This window comes from Salminus brasiliensis, chromosome 13 (assembly GCF_030463535.1).
Source record: "Salminus brasiliensis chromosome 13, fSalBra1.hap2, whole genome shotgun sequence".
In the NCBI taxonomy this organism is placed as follows: Eukaryota; Metazoa; Chordata; class Actinopteri; order Characiformes; family Bryconidae; genus Salminus; species Salminus brasiliensis.
Window position 1 is genome coordinate 33,373,076 of NC_132890.1, and position 23,319 is coordinate 33,396,394.

The 23,319-nt window shown below is 43.2% G+C and overlaps 1 protein-coding gene across 1 annotated transcript in view; it reads left to right on the top strand.

Moving 5' to 3' along the window:
- Window positions 1-23,319, top strand: part of lekr1 (Leucine-, glutamate- and lysine-rich protein 1) — a 124,894-nt gene that overhangs the window by 37,263 nt on the left and 64,312 nt on the right. The window contains exons 4-5 of the mRNA XM_072695866.1: window positions 10,555-10,674; window positions 21,400-21,563. Coding sequence (XP_072551967.1) covers window positions 10,555-10,674; window positions 21,400-21,563 — 284 coding nt within the window. The remainder of the gene's footprint in view (window positions 1-10,554; window positions 10,675-21,399; window positions 21,564-23,319) is intronic.

Consider the following 23,319-nt stretch of genomic DNA (forward strand, 5'->3'; position numbering starts at 1 on the left):
AAAATAAAGAGAAGAAGAAAAGGCCTCTACCCTGAAGCCGTACTGCCTGAGGTCGGTCCCAGTGTCCCGTTTCAGCTTTATTGAGACCTGAAACTGTTGAGTCTGACGGCTGAAACCTGATGCTGCAGTCCTAAGATGTCCCTAAAATGAGCAGATCATGCTGAACCTAGAGTCAGGGGGCGGAGCCTACCCTCGGGCATCCGTCGGGACCAAACTGGTGGCGGTGGGGAGGAAGTAGGGAGAGACGTGACATCACTTCTAAAAGCAGCTGTAAATAGTGCGTGTAATTACAGCATAAAAGCATATTGTTTACTTTTATCCACGATAATAACGAATTTATCACGATATGATACAATATTGTCATATTGCCCAGCTCTACGCTAGAGACAAACCCAGCTTCTAAAGGCCTGTTCAAACACATTTAACGATTCAAACACTTTAATAAAATGATATATTTGACATGTATGAACCTGTTCTGAGCCCTGTTTCAGAACTATGATGAAATCAATCAAATTAGATCAAATTAGAAATTGTTGTTGTGGCATATTCGTTACATCTGGATTTTAAAAATCTAGAATATTTACAGAAGAAGACCTATCATTACATTTTACTGCATATTTACAGTTATCTTCTTTAATATTCCAAACTGGGTCTGAGCTGAAAAAGGATTCTTCGACTCCTGAGCCTAGAAATGGAGCGATTGGTGCTTTTTGGGGGCGATACCGATCGCGTACCGTCTTTCAGCAGGATCGGCTGATTGCTGATACAAGGGGCGTTTCTATTTCTGCATAGAAAAGACTGCTCACACCAGTAACTTTCCGTCAAATCCAAATGAAATATCTCGAAATACAGCTGTGGTGTTGACTGGACTTTTCGAATCGTCACTTTTGGACAGTATTATCGGCCTGTTTTAATGAGCTGCGGCTGTGAAATAATAACTCCTATGAAACGACTCTGCCCCCAGTGTGAAATCAGCAATAAGGGGAGATTACTGTCAGTGTGCGTGCTGAGTAGAGCGGCTGCTCATCAGGCGGTTGTTCAGACGTAGTTCAGCTTTACTGAAAGCCTTGCAAGGTTGCCCATTAATGATTAGATCACTGGCAGTGCCGCATGGAGCCGCTCCTGTGGACTGCTGTACTTTCATCGGTCAGCAGTTTTGTGTTTCAGCACAGGCAGCATAAAACGAGGTTTTCTGCGATTCAGTTGTAGTCATTGTAGGCTGGAAAGTAGGATGGGAAGCTGGGCTCAGATCCAGTTTGAATTAGGACCAACCTGCCCTAGAAATATCCAGCGTTCATCCGTTTCTCATACTGTAGAGTTCACCCTATCGAGCCTCGAGGCCTGGAGCTAGCATTGCCGCTTTGCTGTATAATTAATTTACATGGCATAAATGAGCAAAAGTGCCATAAATACACTACAGCCTTTCCTGTAGAAGATGAAGAGTGCAGCTTGAGCTTTTTTCCAGGTGGTTGCTAGGGTGTTGCTGTGGTTTCTGAGATGGTTGCTAGGATGTTGCTAGGTGGGACCTCTTATGGTTACAATGGTGTTGCTAGTTATGCCGTGTCTGATGGTTGCTTGGGTGTTCTGAGCTTCCTGATTCCTGGTTTCCATAACAACATTTGGTTTACCTGGTTTGCCCTAGCAACCACTTGGGATATCATAGCAACTGCGTAGCATGCATCTAGCAACTCCATAGCAATCACACCTGGGATACATTGCAACCAGCTATCGACATTGTTAGCAACCATCTATATACATTGCAGCAACCACCTAGGCTTTATTGGCAGCCGTCTAGCAACACCATAGCACCCACCTAGCAACCACCAAGTAAAAACCACGTAGCAAAATCAAGTCACGCTAGTGATTGTGTAGCATAGGGATGCAAAAGTCTTTGGACCCCGTTGTGTCACGATGGCACAAATACGCAAGCAACACCCAAGCAACCACATAGGGTACCACAGCAACCACCTAAGACACCATGGCAAGTCCCTGAGATACCATGGCGACTGCCTAGCAGCCATCTAGCAACACCCTAACAACCACCTGGTACCCCATAGCAAGCACTTGGGATAACTTGCCAACTTCTTAGCAACACCATAGCAACCAACTAGTAACACCACTAGCAACACTCTAGCAACCACCTACCAAGCACTTGGGATACTTTAGCAACACCCTAGCAACCACCTGGAATACCATAGCAACCAGCTAGTAACACCACTAGCAACCACCTAGCAAGCACTTGGGATATCTTAGCAATTGCTTAGCAACACCATAGCAAGCACCTGGAATACCATAGCAACCAGCTAGTAACACCACTAGCAACACTCTAGCAAACACGTAGCAAGCACTTGGGATACCTTAGCAACTGCTTAGCAACACCATAGCAACCACCTGGAATACCATAGCAACCAGCTAGTAACACCACTGCAACCACCTAACAACCCCTTAGGAAGACCATAGCAGCCACCTGAGGTACCATATCAATCAATTAGCAAAAACAATTTACTTAGTGATCATATAGCAACAGCTTAGCAACTCCCTGGAAGTATGAACTGCTTAAGCGTTGCAGCTATTCAGGGTTTCCTTTAAGAAATGCTTTTCTTTTTTTGTGATCTTGGCGGACTGTAATTGTCCTCAGTTTGACGCTCAGCAGGGGATATTTCGTGACACTGAAGTGTGTTTGGGGATCATTTACGCTTTATTAAAGGAGTAAAATCTAATCTGAGGATTTCTTATTAGGTTTTATTCTGTCAGGATGTCTGAATGCTGGCTTCATCTGCTCCTCTGTTTGCATCTTCCACGTCTCAGAGGAAAAGATACATAGAAATATGTGCATAGCGACTAGCACACACACACACACACACACACACATACAGAGACCCCCCCCCAACCCCCCCGGGCGGTCTTTTCCCTGATCTGGCTTCCTGACCACTGGGGACAGATGGGTGAGCGGTAAGAGTCTGGACAGCTAACATGGACACGCACAAGCACAGACATGCAATGCGGCTCAGACATACAGTCCACACGCACATTCTCATCCACTCGTACGCTCACATGGGTCGACACACGAAGACAGCAGAAAACACACACACACACACACACACACACACACACACACACACACACACACACACACACACATATATATACACATGCACTCACGCTTGCATGCGTTCGCACAGGCATGCAAGCTGCAAGCTTCTCAAAACACACGTATTGTTTTGTTTAGAGCCTGAAATACCCACATAGCGACGGACAGTGTCAGATTAGGGCAGATTAGAGGTGGACAATAAGACGATGTTATTGGTAGTATGATAAATGACGTCACTCTCCGCTTTTCAGGGGTAACATCAGTACTTCTGGAGCACCGAGCAACTGTGTGTATTATCAGCTGCATGCGCTCTGCTGTATTTTAGCACCTAGAACTTTTTAATAATCGTGAGAAGTCTGAGAACAGCCAACAACAGCCTAAATATCTGAGCTGACCCTTTTTTATGACGGAGGTGATAAGACTCCTGGATGGAATTTATTTCCTGTCTGCTTTTTTAATTGGGTTGTACAGGACTGTCCTGATCCAATCCAGTTTCCGCAGTAGTTTTATGAAGATTGGGGGAAAGCTATCGCGGAAATGCTCCCAATACGATGGAAAGGAATCAGGGCTGATCCAGGCATATTTTAATAGACCAGGAATCCCAATCCAGCTCCAATTCTTTGTTTTAACCACAGTGTTCAGAGCGCCATCTAGTGTCCTCAAGCTGCCATTGGTGGACATTATTCGCAGCCGGCAGCAGTGCGGACGTTCTCAGAAGGTAAATAAAAGTTGTTGAGAGTTGAGAGACCCCGACCTACAGCGCTGTGTGAAGAGATATTCTGACCCTTAGCAAGAAATTAGCTAGACATTCTTTATATAGGTTTATATAGGTTATATAGTTGTAGCTTCACCAAGGCAGTGGAAGTGTCCATTAGTCAGTTTCTCACCAAACATAGAAGCAATCCAAATCCAGCAATAACAGATAACAGATAGATGAGATGATGGACACATGGAACAGTACGATCTGGCAATGGGATGCGATGGAAACTGTCTTTGCAGATTCCGTTGGTTGATGGGTTGAACCATATTTCTGCATTGTTTTATCGAGAAACATCGAATTTGACATGCCGGAGCTTTCGTAGACTCCAGAAGTTGAAACCTTCTAGATATGTGTCAGGAGCTTGAGAGGCATTGGCGATCACTTAGTAAGCTCTCAGACTGCTTCCTTCAGCAGTTCATACATAGCAACCAAGCCAGCGCAGAGCCAGTGCCAAGCAAATACCGGTTTCCTTCCGGTCAAAATCTGTCGGGAGGAAAAATCGTGTATTAAGAACCTGGCATTAGCTGATATAACAGAACTGGAAGTTCTACTGGAAGCATTCTCCTTCAAGCAAGTTGAGCCATCTAGTGACTTGAGCTGTCTAGCACTTCAAATAGATGTGATGACTGACCTCACATGATTCCAGATAGGGCTGGGCGATATGGTAAAAATACTATATCACAACGTTTACATGTAATCACAGACTAAAACATCATTCTTATAAACTACTATTCAGATCCTCTCCCGTACTGAATACAGTGATTTCTACTTAACATCTGCTGCTCTTCATCTAATTAACCCTTCAGTCTAATTACACTGTTACTAATGAACCCTGCAGCTGATCAGTGTTTATTAAGCACTAACAGTCTCCTCCATATGATCAGAAAAGCATATTGTTATCACCATAACAAATTTTATCACGATACGATATAAAATATCGTCATATTGCCCAGCTCTAATTCCAGTGGCATGATGTGATAGGAGGAAAAAAGGAAAGAAAGGCATGCTGGGTAGTGTTACTACGTTGCCCACTATCATTACACTCCTAGAAGCTAAAGATGGCAAAATCGGTTCTTTGCCTGATGCCACGGAACAACCTCTGGTCCCTTATCAATAGATGGTGGAACCATTTTTGCAAATGAGATAAAGGGATATAGTGGTAATGTTCCAGACAGAACCCTGAAACTGACGCAGAACCTTACATTATTAGAAGGTTCTCACACAGATCCTCAGGGACTGGTCCAGCATGGTCCAGATTTTTGCTCGGACTCAATGTGCAACCCATAGGGGTAGAACAAACATGTGGACTGTCCGGGGGTCCCTGAGAACCACAGCTTTAGGAAACCACAAGTGGTTCTTCTAAGGCCCCCTTTGAAGGCTGGACAGCCTTCACTCTCATTCACACATTCACACTCTCGCTCTCCCTCTCTTACACACACTTACACACACATGGTTTCTTGAACAGCTGCATAATCACCCCACTCCAACACATGTTCATAGCAATTAATGGGGGGCATGCAGCAATTCACACACCTACACGCCTACACACACACACACACACACACACACACACGAACGTAGCCTCCGGCAGGTGTTATCTGTTATCACGACTCTCTTTTCCTCCCACGTAGGCTCACACACACACACACTCACGTAAAGCGGCAGCTGACATGGTTTTATCCTGGGATTTTCAGACTGGTATCACGACTCTTATATTCACACACACAGACACACACACACACACACACACTAAGTGACTGAATCCACTCTGTAATCCTGTATGGCTTTATGTATGTATAGACTAACAAGACAGGGTGTGTAAGAGCCCCACCCTCATCTCCATTCTGTAAGGCAATGTAATACAGTGCTGCTGTAGCACCCCCCCCCCCCCTCTCTCACACACACACACACACACACGCATTCCTCATGAGCTGTGCTGGCTAGACACTTTCAAAGGCTCACACACTCCGCTTACGGCTCACTAGAGTGATGACATCGTGAACCCTAATCTTTATGGGTCCTGATAGATCAGTTCATCCCAACTGCAGCTTGTAACATTTCACTGCTAAATGGACAAAAGTATTGGGACACCTGCTCATTCATCAATCAAGGGTATTATAAAACAGTTGGTCCTGCTTTCGTTGGAGTAACTGTCTATACTATCCAGGGAAGGGGGCTTTTTACTAGATTTTGGAGGAGTATTACTGTGAGGATTTGATTGCACTAGTCGACAAGAGCGTTAGTGAGGTCACCCAACTCAGAGAAAACAGTCCCAGTGCTCCACTGCTCATTGTCGCAGCATGGACTGCACAAGACCCGTAAAGGTGTCCTGTGGTGTCTGGCACCAAAATGCTGGCAGCAGATCCCAGGTCAGTCCTGTAACATGGGAGGTGAGGCCTCCATGGATCGTGGATTGCATCAGTGAGCCATGGACACCCATGACCTTGTCGCTGCTACACCGGTTGTCCCTCATTGGAGTACTTTTGTTAGGAGATAACCACTGCATACAGGGAACAGGACCTGCCTGATGTTTTAGAGATGTTCTGACCCAGCCATCACAGTCTGGCTCCTGTCAAAGTGGCTCAGATCCATTTTGCCAGCTTTTCCATTTTAACCAGATCATCTATTCTATTCATTTCACCTGCCGGTTTAATGTTATGGCTATGATATCGACGTAGATATTACGGTACTAAAAATGTACATTAGTAGAACTGACTAAACCTGAAGGCACAGCTCTACCACCCTTCTTGTAGTTAGCATGCTACAGGAAACAGTAGTTGGGTGTGGAAGTGCGTGGCTCAGAGTGTGAACAGCTGGTATCTAATTCTCTGTCCACATGCTGTTGTCTTTCTTCACTCCTCTCACGCAGAGCACAGAAGTGTGTGTATGTGTGTGTGTGTGTGTGCTGTGGCGGATGCAGGCCTGTCCTTTGCCTGTTATTGTGGGCCAGGCTGGTGAAAATGTGTTTGTTCCCTCTATTCTTCCTGGGCTTTGTTTGTCTGGGTTGATTGCTTTTGTCTGAGAGCACATGTGCTCTGGCATGTTTCTCTGTGTGTGTGTGTGTGTGTGTGTGTGTGTAAGAGAGAGAGAGAGAGAGAGAGACAGAAATGTCTGTGGACATAACCAAACGATAGATCGGCCCTGTGTTTGACGGTTACTGCCCTGTTTGGCCGATGTTTAGGAAGAACAGCTTGAATTGATTGTATATGTGTGTGTGTGTGTGTGTGTGTGTGTGTGTGTTTGTGTGTATGGCAAGGCGTTTGGGCAGGCTAGTGGAGTGTCCGATGGGGTTCAATGTTTGACTGATTAAGCACTGTTTGGTTGCTTTTAAGGTGGGATTATGGGCACTCCAATGACCCCCAAGTCTACTTAAACACACTTCAGTGAGTAAGTATTAAACTCATCCAGAATATGTAGTGAAGTAAAAGTGGAAAAAGGAGAAAAAATTAGTAGATACAGATACAGTATTTTAATACTTAAGTACAGTAGTGAAGTAGTTCTACTTCCTTACTGTACATCTCTGAGGTTAGGTTTAGGGTTAGATGCAGGTTCAACTTGGAGTCCAATGGCATTTAATACACATTCAGTTGAATGACAGGTGAGCATCTATGAGGCATCTACAATGGACCATCCAGGTAACGTGATACCTCACCCATTTCCGCTTGCCTGACGAAACCTGGTCACAGAAACTCATTATATTTACTCTTGTATTACATTAAATTTGGGCGAGATCCGTCTCTGACCACCTCTATATGTGGCTTGAGTGATTGCACCTGGCTGCAGGTGTTTACAAGAAGGCTCAAGAAGATTCTTTCCTTTAGAGAAACTGCAGCTAAAGCCAGAGTGTCAGAGTGAGTACAGCTTCCTACACCATCAAAATGATCCTGGAAACTGGGGGAAAGTCCACTTCAGAGGACACTGTTCAGTTCAAGGATCCCTCAAAGGAAGATTCTCCATCGAAAGAAACTGGGGCTCTGACTTACCACTTCTAACTCTTGTGAGCTAGCATTTTGAGCTCTGCGTAAGACGCAGCAGTGCAGACTCAGCTAAACCCAGCACTGGGTTGTGGAAATGATCCAAAATGGGTTATTTCTATCCTAGCGTTGTTTTGTGTACGCTGTGTGTTTAGCCACATCCCTGTTTGTCGGAACTGTCACCGGACGATGTTCTGGTGCTTCCCGCCATGCTGTCACATCGATTCCTCTTTGCGGCTCATGTAAGTATCTTGCATCAAGACAGCAATCGTCTTTCCATGGCAAGCATGTGCGTGCATGTGTGCTGGGACGTGACCTCATACATACCATAATTTCCCAACACAAAAGAGCTGTGAGGAAGTCGGCCTATAGAGGCGTCTTTTAAACAGCCAATGAGCTTTCTCACAGGCCTACAGCAGCATTTATCAGCTACTTCCTTCTCATGCACAAAAAAGAGAAGGAGGGGAAGAGGAGCGTTCATTTGGCAATATTGGACTTCGTGAAACTAATGCCATTCAGAAAAGGACTGAGAAGGAAGATGTTGGTTACTGGTTTAAGAATAATGTAATAATGACGTTCATGCTTGTAGCATTAATCCCACACTGTGAAAACATAAGATGCCTTTAATATCCAGTAAGGTACTCAAAACCTCACTGATTCTTTTTATCTGAAGGGTCTAGGGTTGATGATGATGAACAAGATCTTGTAGGAACCTCTAGCTACATCACTGGCTTATATTAAGCACCTTACTTTAGCTCCAGGTTCCTGGAGGAACCATTTACTTCTGATTGGCTCCTCAAGAATCGATGGGGAAACCTATAGAAACCTATCCTAGAGGTTATTATAAGAACCCTAGACTTTTTCAAGAACTCCTCAAAGTCCTCTTTTATTCTAGCAGGTTCTTCGAGGAACCAAGAGGTCTGGTAATACTGGATCTCTAACAACTAAATCACTAGTATGCATTTAGTCATAAAATACAATATAAAATGTAACTATTTACTATACTAAGTTAGGACACCCCACATTTATTGCTACTTCAAATGCCTAAAGAGGTGCAGCACATCAGCTGGAGATGATTACAGCATCATTAGAGCTGAATAAGCTAGAGTCTTATTTAAACCTCAGACATTTGGTTTGGTTTGCTCTTGATTTGGGTAAAGTGAGTGTTATTACCATGGCCAGATCCAAAGAGCTCTCTGAGGCCTTCAGAGAGAAGGTTGTAGATGCAGATGAGTTAGTTCCACTGTCCACTAAGTCCAATACAAGTGTAACAACTGCCAACATGGCCAGGTCAGGCCGCCAACTGTCATCACGGGATCTACAGGTAGCTCTCGCCACAGCTGAAGCCACACACACGTTTAATTTTATAGGAGGTGAGCAAGAAGGAAACTCTGCTGTCACAAAAAACAACAAGACTAAGGTTCGAGAGAACTCCTAGACCAAGACCAGGACATCTGGAGCAATGTGCTTTGGACAAATGAACCAAAGTTGAGTTATATAGAGACAGTAACAGAGGACATGTTTGGTGTAAATCAGACACAGCATTTGAGCACAAGAACCCATCTCAACTGTGAAGCATGGAGGTGGAAATGTCATGGTTTGGGGCTGTTTAGGGCCTGGAGAACTCTCCAACATAGTATCCACTTGGAATTCTTTATTGTATCAGAGGGTGTTTGAGAAAAAATGTGAGGCCATCTGTCTATAAACTAAAGCTGAAACCTCACACAGCTGAAAGATTTCTGCATGGAGGAGTGGGGACATTTTTCTCCTTGTAGAATTTAAAGACTGGTAGAGAAACTGAAGCTATTTCACCCAAAGGGGGGAAATATATATATATATATATATATATAGCGTTTTTTAGCCATGCAAAGATAATGTTGGGTCATCATGCATGCATGCATGCAAAGCACGCAAGCAACGCTGCACAGTGGAATTGTGCACCACTCGCCTGATGGCAGCCATATGGAGGTTTTGATTTGCCTGACTTGCCACAGTTCCCTTAAAGTGGCATTTCTTAAAAACATTCCACACGGTAAGAAAAGGACTCTCATGAGCAGATTAACATGACATCGTTGGCACCATACCTGATGCCAGGCGTGGGCTAGAGGGGTTTAAAGCCCTTCAGGCATTCCACTGTGGAGCAGTGGTTCTATGTTATCTAAAATGAAGGTTGGGGCTCCATCCAATTCTGTTGGAATGAGTTGGGGAGATGGGAATGAGGTGGGGTGGTGATCATCATCCAACAACATCCTGACAGATCCTCACAGCAATGTTCCTCAAAAAAACTAGTAGAAAGCCTTACTCCCTGGACAGTAGAGAGAGTTACTCCAACAAAAGCAGAACCAACTCTTTTTAATACCCTTGATTTCAGAGGAAAAAAAGAATGAGTCCCAATACTTTTGTCAATATAGTGCATCTATGTTTCATAATATTTGTCTGATGATGATATGACAGGATGATATATTAGTGGAGGCTTTAGCGTGCTATTGCTGCAAGTTTAGAGACCTCGTCTCTGGAACCCTCTGCAGAAATCTGCCTCTCATTTGCACCCTGTTCCACACACAGCCTCCTCCACTTCCAAAGATAGAGGCAAACGCTTTATATGAGGAAACTGAACATGAGAAAGTTTCCATTCCAGCTATATTCTTTCATATAAAAGAGCACAACATAATAATTACCAGCTCCTGTCAACAACAGTTTCCTCTCTGTTTTTTCTGTCTGAATCTCAGAGCGAAGGACCTTGTGCAGCAGGTGTCCACAGCGAGTCGGGAGCTGGAGGCTGCGAAGGTGGAATGCGACAGAGCGCAAGTGGAGCTGGCCAATGAGCGCAGCACCCGCTCGCGACTCAGGTAAGCAAACAAAGACCAGTACAGAGAGAGAGAGAGAGAGAGACTAAGAGAGAGAGAGACTAAGAGAGAGAGAACAGAGGAAAAAGAAGAACGGCAGAGAGGGGGCCAGCATGGCTCCCATTGGCTGGTGAGAGTGTGTGGAGTGTCCACAGTAGCCGCCACGACCACGGCACGACAGGAAAAGCCCTGCAGATGGGAAAACAACTGTGTGTGTGTGTGTGTCTGTGTGTGAATGTGTGTGAAACTGAGAGCAGAAATAGAGAAGAGAAAAACAGCAGAGTGTTACAGCTGACCTTGATTTCAGTTTATTGGACTTTTATAGTCCATCAACAACGGCGAGGGATATCCGCGTCTTAGAGGGATTTAGAAACGCTCAGCACTGCAGCTAAAAATAAAAAATGCAGTGAGTTCACTTACTTAAAATGTATTAAAAAATACTAAAAATGTGCAATTAATTAGTAACAGGATTTTTTAATCATTTATTTTTTAATTTGACCCCATTTTTCATCCAATATGCAAGGCCAGCTACCCAATTCCTGTTGTTGTGAGCTTCCCTATCACTAGCAATCCCCCTGACTTTAGGAGGATGAACACTACCATGTTGTGCTTATGTGAAGCCAGCCAGTTCATGCAGCACCAGCATGCTCGGAGGAAAACACGGCTCCCCAGCTCCAAAACAAAAGCCACCAGACCCCTGTGCTGACCAACACACACTAGGAACGATGTGTGCAATAACTGCATCGATCAGCCATGAGAGTAATGCCTAATACTGAGAAGGATCCCCTTGTTCTGCTTTAGTAGATCTGACCATTCAAGTATGGACTCCACAAGATCTCTGAAGGCATGCTGTGGTATCTGGGACCTCCATGGACCACATCAATGAGCCTTAGGTGCCCATAACCCCGTTGCCTGGTTATAGTTGGCTCCTTTCTTGAACTGCTATCTACGTTTGGTATAAAACACCTCTGATGTTTTGGAGATGTTCTGACCCAGTCGTCTAGACATCACAGTCTGGTTCTTGTCGAAGTGTCTCAGATTCTTACGCTGGCCCATTTCTCCTGCTTTTAACACCTTCATCACCTTTAAGAACTGACTGTTTCAAGGATTCAAGGAGACTTTATTGTCATTCGCATCACATGTGGTACATGGGGTGGAACGAAATTGTGGTACCCAAGGACCCAGTTTTACCCAGACAGCAGTACTTAAATAAATAAAATATACATAAATATATAAAAATATATGTAAAAATGAAAATAAAATACAGAGAGCAGCAGAGTGTACACAGCACATACCTGCTGCCTATAGCCTCTGTGCAAGCATGTCTTCCATGTTCACCTTCCGGTCCTGATACGTCGATATAGCAGTCTGTCAGAGATCGATGAGGAAAAGTGAAAAGCAGCACTACCTGAGAGTAAGGTCAGTGAGGTTAGATTATGGTTAGGCCAGCTTCAGACACAGCATTGAAACCATCTCCAAGTCATGTAGAGAGAAGGAGGTGATTTTGATGCCCTGGCTGATCAGAGTAAGGTATAAACGGAGCTGCTTTTTAATGCAGTCTAATGCTAAATATATAATGATAAACAGGTAGTTATACATTTTAATAGGCTACGTAATGTTTAATATGTACCAGGATGGGTTCCAAGAGTGGCCTAACTGATATCTAAATGCAAGTAAAACGCAAGTCTGCATTTTCTTTTTATTATAATAAATAATATATAATAATAATAATAATAATACACATTATTTGTTTAGCATTTATTAAAACAACATTTACTGGGTTTACTATAGTAAAATAATGCTAAAATGCTATAATGCTTAAAAACACTATTAAATGCTATTACACATTTTGATATATTTAATTTTTGTATAATACTGATACTAATACTTAGGTGTCCAGTGAAGCGTTCAGCAAAGTTTCAATAGAAAAAAAACACAAAGCAGAAATCTGACAAAACACTTCTCACATCATCAGACCTCTCTGAGAACGGCCTGGGCGTGGTCTGAATAAACCTGTGCGACTGACAGCCTTCTATCGCTGGCAATCCAAATTTTGCATAGCTTCAGTGGCCAGATAGAGTCTATCAGCCAATACATGTTTGATATCTGACCTGAGATCGAAAGATGCTAGGCTAACATGGCTAACTAACTAATCCTGACTGTCACCAATCGCAATTCCTTTAATACTAGGGATGTCCTGAACGGATCCAGCATATTGGGCCGATCCAGATTGGGTGTCTATGAATGGGACAGTAAATCCGGTCTCTGTTTGCACTCTGTTTATCGATGGAGTTGAAAGAGTTGATTGGTGACCAGCTAAGTGCGGTGTTTGTCCAAGTATCTCCCGTTCTAAACTACAGAACCACACCTCAAATACCAAACGTGTCTCGACTGATCGTCTGCATCAGTGATCAGTTTGGTATTTGGTTCTATTTCTTTTTTTTCACCAAATGGTTCATTTTAAGTCTTGGATCTTGCTGAACTCAGTGCACCCCTTTTTCCAGTGGGTCGGATTAACAGCCAGTTGGTTACAGGACACAGGAGGAAATGGTTGTGGGCTGTGTGTGAGTGTGTCTGGCGTGACAAGGGCTCGTGTCAGCACGCTGTTTTCAGTTTGAAGTGGAAAAGGTTTTTCCGTTAATCGTCTTCTTCACCCTGCCTTTCTTTCTTTTATCACTTGTTCTTTCTCTCTTCTCTTTTTCCTTCGCTCGTTCTCTCTATGGGTCCCCGGAGTTCTGTAAAGGGTCTGATTTATGCTCTCTGGACCGGCAGGGACACACACTGACACGTATACTTACACCATATATACCCTGTAAAGGTGTTATCATCATTTTCTGGAATGAAGCTGGAAGGCTTTGCACTTTTCTGCTGCAGAAGGGGAACAAACCCCATATTATTACAGAAGAAATGCTGGATAGGCAGATGTCCACAGACCTCTTGACATATTTTGTATTTTTTAAGATTCATTTAATATATTATATAATATTATATACTTTATATAACACACTATACTACAGTATACTTTTTTTATCTTTTTTTATTTTTTTATTGTTTCTTTCTTTTATCTATCTATCTGTCTTTGTAGCTATCACTCTTGGATACTACTGATACTTTATTAAATTTACTTAAATACCAATATATGCACATATTTATTAAGTATTGCCATCTGTCTGCTGAGACCGCTCCTTCTGCACATTATTCATTTCTTATTCTTTATAATCTTTCTTTCATCTCTTTCATTTCTTTCATCTCCAGTTGGTTTAAATGCATTTTTTAGATATTAATGGTTATTATTGTAAATTGCCTTATATATTGATATATAAGTGATATATATATATCAGTTAGACGCTCTCTCACTCTCCCTCTGTGCAATAAATACCTAATTTAAAAAGAATTCTGAATGAATGTAAATTTAGTTTAGACAACAGCAGTGAGTTTTTACTGAAGCTCCAGATCTCAGCAGATCAGATAAAGCAGGTAAACATAAATCCAGTAAAAAGGAGAAACAAGAGCTTCTCATTCTGAAGAAAGAAGATAGTGAGATCTTGTCGGTGAGCTAGTCTGAAGAACAGAGCTCGGTTCCTCCAGGTTTCTCCTGGACGCCCCCCAGTCCAGCCAGCACAGCGTGGAGGATGTGTTCAACTCCATCAGCAGCAGCAGCAGCAGCTCACCTGATTTACCATCATTAAGCCCTGATTTACCACCAAACCAGGTGTTGATCTGAGGAGAACTCTAAATAATACTAGACTCCATGAGAGAGGAGAACTTTGGAGATGTTCTAATGATGAACACAGTGATGGAGAACCACCACCACCACTTTCTGTAGGAGTGTTATCATTAGTGTTTATTCTAATATCAGTGATTTACTGAGCAATGAAAAACACTTAGATAAGAAGGGGACTAAAATGTTTGTATATATATTTTTAGTTCATACAGTACTGGATATAGTCACGAGTGAATTTCCAAGACAAAAAGTTTGAGTGTAGAATATTCATTTTAGAGGTTCTTCAGGCCTACTGGAAAAGCGTCCCAGGAGGCTCCTCACAAAGCAGCTTGAGAGAATGCCAAGAGTGTGTAAATCTACATCAAAGCACGAGGGGCTGCTTTGAAGCATCTAATATAGAAGATAGATTTGATCTTACACTTTTTGATGGAAGGAGTCTCGGTCACTGCGTAATTCCATATGTGTTATTTCATAGTTTTCATGTCTTCACTGATGTGGAAAGCAGTTCTGGTGTAAATGTGTCTGAACTTGCACACTGTGCACACGCATACACACACTCAAAGCATCAAGGTCCTACCAGACATAACTAGTAGACATGTGCTGTAGACATGTTCATTAATAAGGTTTACAGTGATTTTCACAATCTACCTACAGAGTAGCTTTGATTCCACAAGACTGGGATCTCATACTTTAGTAGATATGACCAGCCATTAGGTGGTTTGTGAAACTGCTGAACCAAAATGCAGGACTGTTTACACAGCAGATGTCCGCCCATTTCGCGAGCCGGCACTAAAAACATGCAAAAACCCAGTGTAGCCAGTGTAGCCAGTGTAGCCAGTGTAGCTTTAAGCGAGAATGTGTGTATTTTGTTTTGTTTTTTTTTGCTCCCGGGCTCCCCCTACAGATGGACAATGACCAGTTTGCACTTTGAGCCACCCCTAAAGGGCATGCTGTAAACATGCATTTCTGGACAAGCTGAGAGTAACACAGTTACACAGCACAACACAGTTTTTTGCAAGGGTCATCCTGCCCGCTTTACCAAAGGGTCATAATGCATGATATTTACATTTACATTTACAGCATTTAGCAGACGGTCTTATCCAGAGCGACTTGCAAAAGTGCTTCGCTGTTTATTTAAGAATAACCTCAGCTAGTTTCAATAGACTAAAAATCAAAGATACCTCTAAGTTGAGACACTACTAAACACAAGTCAATAAGGAGACCATAGTACTCTACCCTTCGCTCAAGTATTCTCGGAGGCTATGATATTCCCCTGATTACATGTGAGTGGCGCATCAACATGATTTTGAGCTGCTATTTTAAGCTGGAAATGCTACATAATGCTGCTTTAAGGCATATTTGAAGTTTTAATATGGCCACATGCCTAATGGCTACTATAGTCCTTTTGTTTTGCTGTCCCAGGCCGCTAAATTTAACCACTGCGTTTTTAACTTTGCGTGTAGTGAGGCGAGGCGTTCTGCGGAAGGGAGAGAGTGTTATTATTGAGTATGTGGTGTGTTCTGTCCCGTCCCTCACTGTGGAGCAGCATGATTAGAGAGATGTTTGGGTAGGGAAGGAGTTCAGTGCGCTCTGACCCTGCATGCCGTCGAAAAGCGTCCCTGCAAAAACACGATGTTCTATTCCGTGTTCCCACTTCACTGCTGCCTGGGTGGAGGCAGTAATGCTTCATGTACATTAAAATGCCTCGCTCTCTCTTTCTCTCTCTCTCTCTTTTTATCACTCTCTCTTTTGCTCTCTCTCTCTGGGTTCATGTCAGCGGACTGGGAGAAATTGCTCCCATGGTGGCTTATCTAAAAGACTATGACCGTTACAAGAGTGTGATCTTTATGTGTGTGCGTGAGAGAGAGACAGATAGAGAGAGAGAGAGAGAGAGAGAGTGTGCCGTGTTCAGTGCTCTGGATCTGATAAATGAGAGTCGAGCCTTTCAACTCGTGTTTTTTTTTTTTCTTCCCCGTCTGATGTTCTCCGTTCCTCTGAAGATGGTAAAGTGCACTCCAAAGTACACACCATTTTAAGTACACACTCTTTTAAACACACTCTTCAGAGTACACACTCTTTTAAGTAGGCGCTCTCTAAAGTAGCCTTCACATCTTTGAAGCGCCACCAGAATCATCACAGCCGAGAAGCAAATCACATAGTGATGAAACCGGTCCCTCGCTAACCCCAGCCCGCGACTGCTCAGACTCCCTAATGCATCTTGTGTATGAGTATGTGGGTGTGTGTGTGTGTGAGTGTGTGTGTGTGTGTGTGTGTGTGTGTGTGTGTGCACTAAAGGACAGTTCTGCGTTGAATTTATTTACTGATTACTTCAAATGTGTGCATCATTTCATCATAACCCAGTTCAGTCTTTCTGAGCTTACTTTCTACAGTTAATACCAGTGTTGATGGAAATAGCGGGGTGGGGATGTACCGAAATACAGTGTTGCGGAAATTCACGAGGAATTAAGCACACACACTCGCTCCCTCTTACACACACTCGCGAAGAAGTTCTTGCATTTGATGCGTGTTTGCTTTGGTGTGTGTGTCTGCGTTCCACATGTGCAGCATAAGGTACGTGCAGCGCGTCTTCTCGGGCTTTCTGTAGCGTGAGGTCTGGCTTTTTCAGGAGTCAGAAGGGTCACAGCTGATTATAGACTACGCCCCGGCGGTTCAGAGGCAAGAGCGAGCGAGAGAGGCAGAGAATGAGAGAGAGAGAGAGACAAAGCTGTTTCTTTCAACAAAGAGCAATCAGACTGTGAGAAAGAGCACAGAGAGGAGGAGGAGGAGGAGGAGGAGGATGAATATGATGAAGGTTAATATCGAGGACGCTTTTGATGAGGGATGAGGTCATGTTTTCTGGGGCGGGCCGTGTGGCATGCTGGGAGGTTTGGTAGAAGCAGGTCAGCGGCGGAGCAGATGCACGCATGAAAGCAGGACATGTGCTACCCAGACACACTTCAGACTGAGAGAGAGAGAGAGAGAGAGAGAGAGGGAGAGGGCGAGGGAGGGGAAAAAAGAGAGAAAACAAAGAGTAGAGGAAGGAGAAAGAAGCGAGAAAGCATGAGAGAGGAGGTTTGGTGGTTCAGGAGGTGCAGAGTGAGAGAAGGTTCAGGAGAAGCTGCAGCTGCTGGAGAGTCAGTAAGTAGGTAAGTAGGTGCAGCCCTGAGGAGTGGCTGTGCAAGTGGGTCACATGTGGGTCAGGACACGGGCCTAACCAGGAGCCCAGATCAGCAAACTACTACAATAGATTCACAAATAATAGTTAGAGAGTGCAGTTTATGCAGAAACTGCGAGGGGAAAAAGCTTATCCAATACAATGGCTAATAGAGTTCCGTCCACAAACATTTGGCTAAAGCGTGGGGCGCCAAAGTCTTTGCACAGAAGCCAATTCAATGGGTTTTTTGGCCAATAGAACAGTGTCCACAAACTTTTGGCTAAAATTTGGGACGCCAAATCCTTTGCACAGAAGCCCATTCAATATGATTGGCTAATAGAGCTCTGTCCACAAACATTTGGCTGAAATGTGGGACGCCAAAACCTTTGTCCAAAAGCTCATTCAATTTTTTTGGCTAATAGTGCAGTGTCCACAAACTTTTGGCTGAAATGTGGGGTTCTAAAATGTTTGCGCAAAGGAGGATTTGTCCAAAAGCTCATCCAATGCATTTGGCTAATAGGACTCTGTCCACAAACCTTTGGCCATGATTTGGGGCGGCAAAACCTTTGCACAAAAGCTCATTCAATGCATTTGGCTTATAGAGCTCTGTTCTCAAACCTTTGGCTAAAATGTGGGGTGCTTTTTATATATTACCTATAATATAGTTTTCAATATAAAGGTTAATATCATTTGACTTTGGTGTGTGTGTGTGTGTGTGTGTGTGTGTCCTGGAGTTCAGTTAGATCTGTCATTAAGTAAAAGAGGGACTATGGCACAAACTGAGTGACCGTGCTGGAGGCCACCTAGACACCTAGGACTACTTTTAACAATAAAAGAGCTGGACAGAGCGCATGGCTAGTTGTGATCTGTGATCCGGCTCCGGATTCAAACCCGTGATGATAGTTTTAACACATCTGTTAGATCACAACATCATAGTTAACTAATAACGAGCTTATAGGATATTTACAGTTATTCATTAAATCTGACATTTTAATATATTACCATCGTTTAATGAGATATTTAACAAACCAAATATTTAATAACGAAATGGTTACTTATATAGTCATATACATATACTAATAAATGTCTAATTTTTACGACATTGTAAATATTTACAAAACATAATTAATGAGTGTTTAAACATGCGTTTAATCAAATCATTTTTACAATGTTTTATTTATTAAAAAGATAAAGTTTAATTAATAATTAAGAATAAAGAATAATAATGAAAGTATAATAATAAAAAAACAGAGATTTTTTAGTTGTGTTTTACAAACGATGTATAAGTTATATGTAAACTATATGTCCATATATTTGTGGACACCCCTTCAAATGAATGCGTTATTCAGCTACTGTAAGTTGCACCCATTGCTGACACAGATATGCAAATGCACACACACACACACACACAGCTTGTCTGGTCCCTGTAGAGAAGTACTGCCAATAGAATAGGACTATCTGGAGCAGATCAACATCATGAACCTATTGGCAACTTGCCTAATGCCTAGTAGCCCAGGTGTGGGCTAGAGGGGCATAAGGCCCCCCAGTGTTAAAACTGTGGAGCAGTGGAACTGTGTTCCACATCAACACGCTGACCTCACTGCAATCAGATCCTCACAGCAATGCTCCTCCAAAATCTAGTAGAAAGCCTTAGCCTTATTCTCTGGACATTAGAGACAGTTTCTCCAACAAAAGCAGGATCAAATCTACCCTTGATTTCAGAAGAAACAATGAATGAGCAGGTGTCCCAATACTTTTGTCCACATAGCGTGGATTAATGACTGTATGAGGTGTTGCCTTATATTTGAAAGCAATTTTTGAAATATAAATTCAGCATAATAAGGATGCAAAGGCTTCAAAGAGTTAATAAACCTCTGGCCGCTCTGTTTGAGTCATTTTATTTCCATGTGATTTGATTCGCCGTCTCAGTGAAGACACGTGGACTGTAATGCTGGTTGGACGCACTGAGCTTCCCAGGCCAGTCCCTGGATGACCTGCAGCCAGTCCAGCGTTTTTTGTGTCCAGCTTTGCACGTCCGCAGCAGGTCTCACTCACCTGTCTGAGGAGACTGAAACCTGATCTGATTTTCTGTGGAAGAGTTTCTGCCAGTCATGTTCACCTCCCAACCATGTAGAGACAAAAGTAAAAGGACGGTGTGAACATCCACCCACAGCTTCTCTCTGCCTCCCTGCCTTTCCTGTTTGCCTCTCACCATAGCGCCCAGGCCAGTGGATGAGTGCGAGTGTGTTTGTGTATGTTTGTTTATGGGGGCGACGCTGACGGCACTGGTTACTGGTGTGCGCTCGCTTGTACTCTGCCAGTGTCCGTAGTGCATGCCTTGAGCGTGAGTGTGTGAGTGTGTCAGTGTGTGGGGTTATTATACTGTGGTCAGGCACTTCTTATCTGACCCTGTCTCATGATGATAATGTAATGCGCTTGTTTTGGACAGGGGCTGGCTTACGTCAGGAGTTCAGCGCGACATAACGCTGGAGCCCATTTTTTTGCTGGGCTGGAGCTTCCTCCCTGAGCTGCTCCCTCACACCAGCAGAAATATGACAGATCATGCTGACATAGAGGGCGGTGTTGTTGTTTTTATTGAGCTGAAAATGAAGCAACAAGAGGACGAGTTGTTCCAGCACAGATTATAAATATTAGAAAGATTAGAAATAGCTGTGTTGTGTGTATGTCTGTGTGTGTGTGTGTGTGTGAAGAAAGTTCAGAGATAAATTGAAATTTCCCACAAACCCCAGATGAAGTCAATCAGCCTAGATGTGTTTGCCGTCCAAATTTGGCTGCTTTAGCTTTAAAGTGGAGCTATGATGCTAGTAAAGCCAACAAACACCAGAAGTCATAAGTCATAAAGTTAGTGACCCTTTACAATTTTCTAGATTTTTGCATAAATTTGACTTAAAACTTCACAAAAGTCCTAAATGTAGATAAGAAACACAAATCAAATAAATCAGATCAAAATCAGAGACAATATGGTCGCCCATAAATGGTCAAATAAATGGTCACCCAGCCCGACCTGCTGGAAGACTCACCGCTGGGGGTCCCCTCTACCTGCGTCAGACCAGCTACCACCTACCGGTCCGACCAGCAGAAACGCCAGCCACCCCCTCCCCACCACCACCACCACCACCACCACCCATGCCAAACTAGACTACACCCTACTACCACTGCTACCTGCCTGATGACCATGTTAAAACCTAAATGGACTCTTAACTATCTACTACACCATGATTATTATATTATGATTAAGAATATTTACGTTTTTTCTTGCCACTGTCACATTTGACTGCTCACCAGGGGTCTTAGATTTTCATGTCTTCTTATGTTGTTAATTCCTTGTCTTTTTACTAATTACTGACTCTGTAAAGCTGCTTTGTTGTAAAAAGTTATAAAAAGTGGTGTACAAATACTTTTGATTTGATTTGATATTAGACAGCTCTTTTATTTATTGATGAAAATGATACAATATGACAGATCTGTGAGTGCGCTCAATCTGAAGGTGAAATTAGAATTAGGTGTTTTTTTTTTTTTATCAACGGGACGCCAATCAGGTATGAGTGTGTGCCCTGTTTTATTTAAAGAACAGGAATCTACCAGACTGTGATCTTCACAGGTTCATGTTGATCTGTAATCTGCTCCAGAGAGTCCTATTCTATTGGCAGTACCTCTTTACAGGGACTAGACAAGCTGCATGTGTCACTTGTGCCACTTAAAGTAGCTGAAAGCATTCATTAGAAGAGTTGTCCACAAACATTTGGACATATAGGGTATCTACATAACGTGTTTGTGTGTGTGTGTGTGTGTGTGTGTGTGTGTGTGTGTGTGTGTGTGTGTGTTTCAGGGCTGTTTGTCAGCATCAGCGAGGGGTTCTGAGGGAGGCTCTGGTCGTGCTCCGGGATTCTGCTGCTGAACTGGGTGGTGTGAGGCAGCAGCTCACTCAACACTCAGAGCACTGGGAGGCCGTTAGAGCACAGATCCTGCAGCACTGCTCTACTGCATCTACAGGTGACCGTCACTCACACAGGTCCAAACAGGAATATTATAAAGAGATGCATCTAAGAAATGAGCTCTTGTTGACATTTACATTTACATTAAGGGTGTTTAGCAGATGCTCTTATCCAGGGTGACTTCACTGTTCACTCAAGAAGAACCTCAGCTAGTTTAAATAGACTAAAAATTCTAAGATCCTCTAATCTTAGACTCTACTAAACACAAGTACTCTACACTTCGTCGGAAGAGGAGGGTCTTCAGTCTGGGTTTGAAGACAATGAGCGAATCAGTCGTTCGGACACCCAGGGGAAGTTCGTTCCACCACTTCGGTTCAGGACAGACGCTCGTGTTCTGTGCATCTTAAAGGATGGTGGGTCGAGCCGAGCCGTACTTTAAGCTGGAGGGGCTCTTGGTATAGATTAAATCAGATTACAGAACCGAAGCTCAGCTCAGTTCAGTTTGTTTTTCACACAAACCCGAGACTTTCACAGAATCAGATTCACTGAGTGTGCGATTCACTGAGTGCACGAATCACTGAGTGCGTGAATCACTGATTGCGCGATTCACTGAGTGCGTGAATCACTGATTGCGCGATTCACTGAGTGCACAATTCATTGAGTGTGCGATTCGCTGAGTGTGCGATTCACTGAGTGTGCGATTCACTGAGTGTGCGATTAGCTGCCTGATTGGAAACGGTGCCGTTACAAAAACGATTCACTTAAGCATTTACAGTAAGGAGCCTGTTCTGACAATGTAGTAAGTAGAAGTAAAAAGTAAACAGAAAGTGACAGAAATACTCAAGTAAAATACAAAAACTTCAAAAATATACTAAAGTACAGTAACCAGGTACTCATACTTTAAGTATTTGCCACGTCTGCATAGGAATATACACAACCCTGTACTAAAGACCCCCGAAAATGCTCTACTCTGGCTGTTGTTTTTGCTCTGATTAATACAAATTATTGTCATAATAATAAAAAAAAATTTCAGCTTTTGGACAAAGATACCAAATATGTTGCTATATGTTGCAAATATGTTAGTATGTGTGTGTGTGAGCTTGCCAAGGTGTGTGTGTGTGTGTGTGTGTGTGTTTTCTGTCTGTACTCGGGATGCTGAGATAATTGCAGTGTAATGATACTGAGTGGGGTGGGGGGATGATGGAGTGGCTAATGGGCCTGGGAGAGCTCAGATGAGAGTGTGGGAGTTAGACCGGGTGGGAGTCAGTGGGTGTGGGTGAGTGAGAGAGATATGGGGGAAGAGAGGGAGGGGCAATAAAGAGAGCACAGATAGACGGAGTCAGTGAGAGGGAAGGAGAGAAACAATTAGAGACAGTGAGGAAAGACAGGATAGAGAGTGGGAGTGAGAGAGAGTGTGTGTTCTGATGCAGGGTGTATTCAGTGTGTCTTTGTGAGAGTGCTATCCCATTACACTCAGGGGTGTGACGCCTAGACTTCACAGCAACTACGATTCTTTAGGAAATGATTCGGGGCATCGAAAGATCCCACATTTTACCACTGTTTGATTCGTTTGTGATTCAGTTGTGATTCATTAGGAAATGATCCAGTGCATTCGAGCTTGCCAAGGTGTCTACAGCCCTGTTAGTGTTTATGTGTATCAGTGTTAGCCGTTAGCATTTGTTTTTTTACATGATGAAAGTATTATTTTTTCAGAAAATGCCGAAATATTGGACCCTAATTTGATTGAATGAAGTTGGGAAATGATTCACAAAGGAATCATCACAACAGAACACAAAAGATGTAGTTGCCTGGCC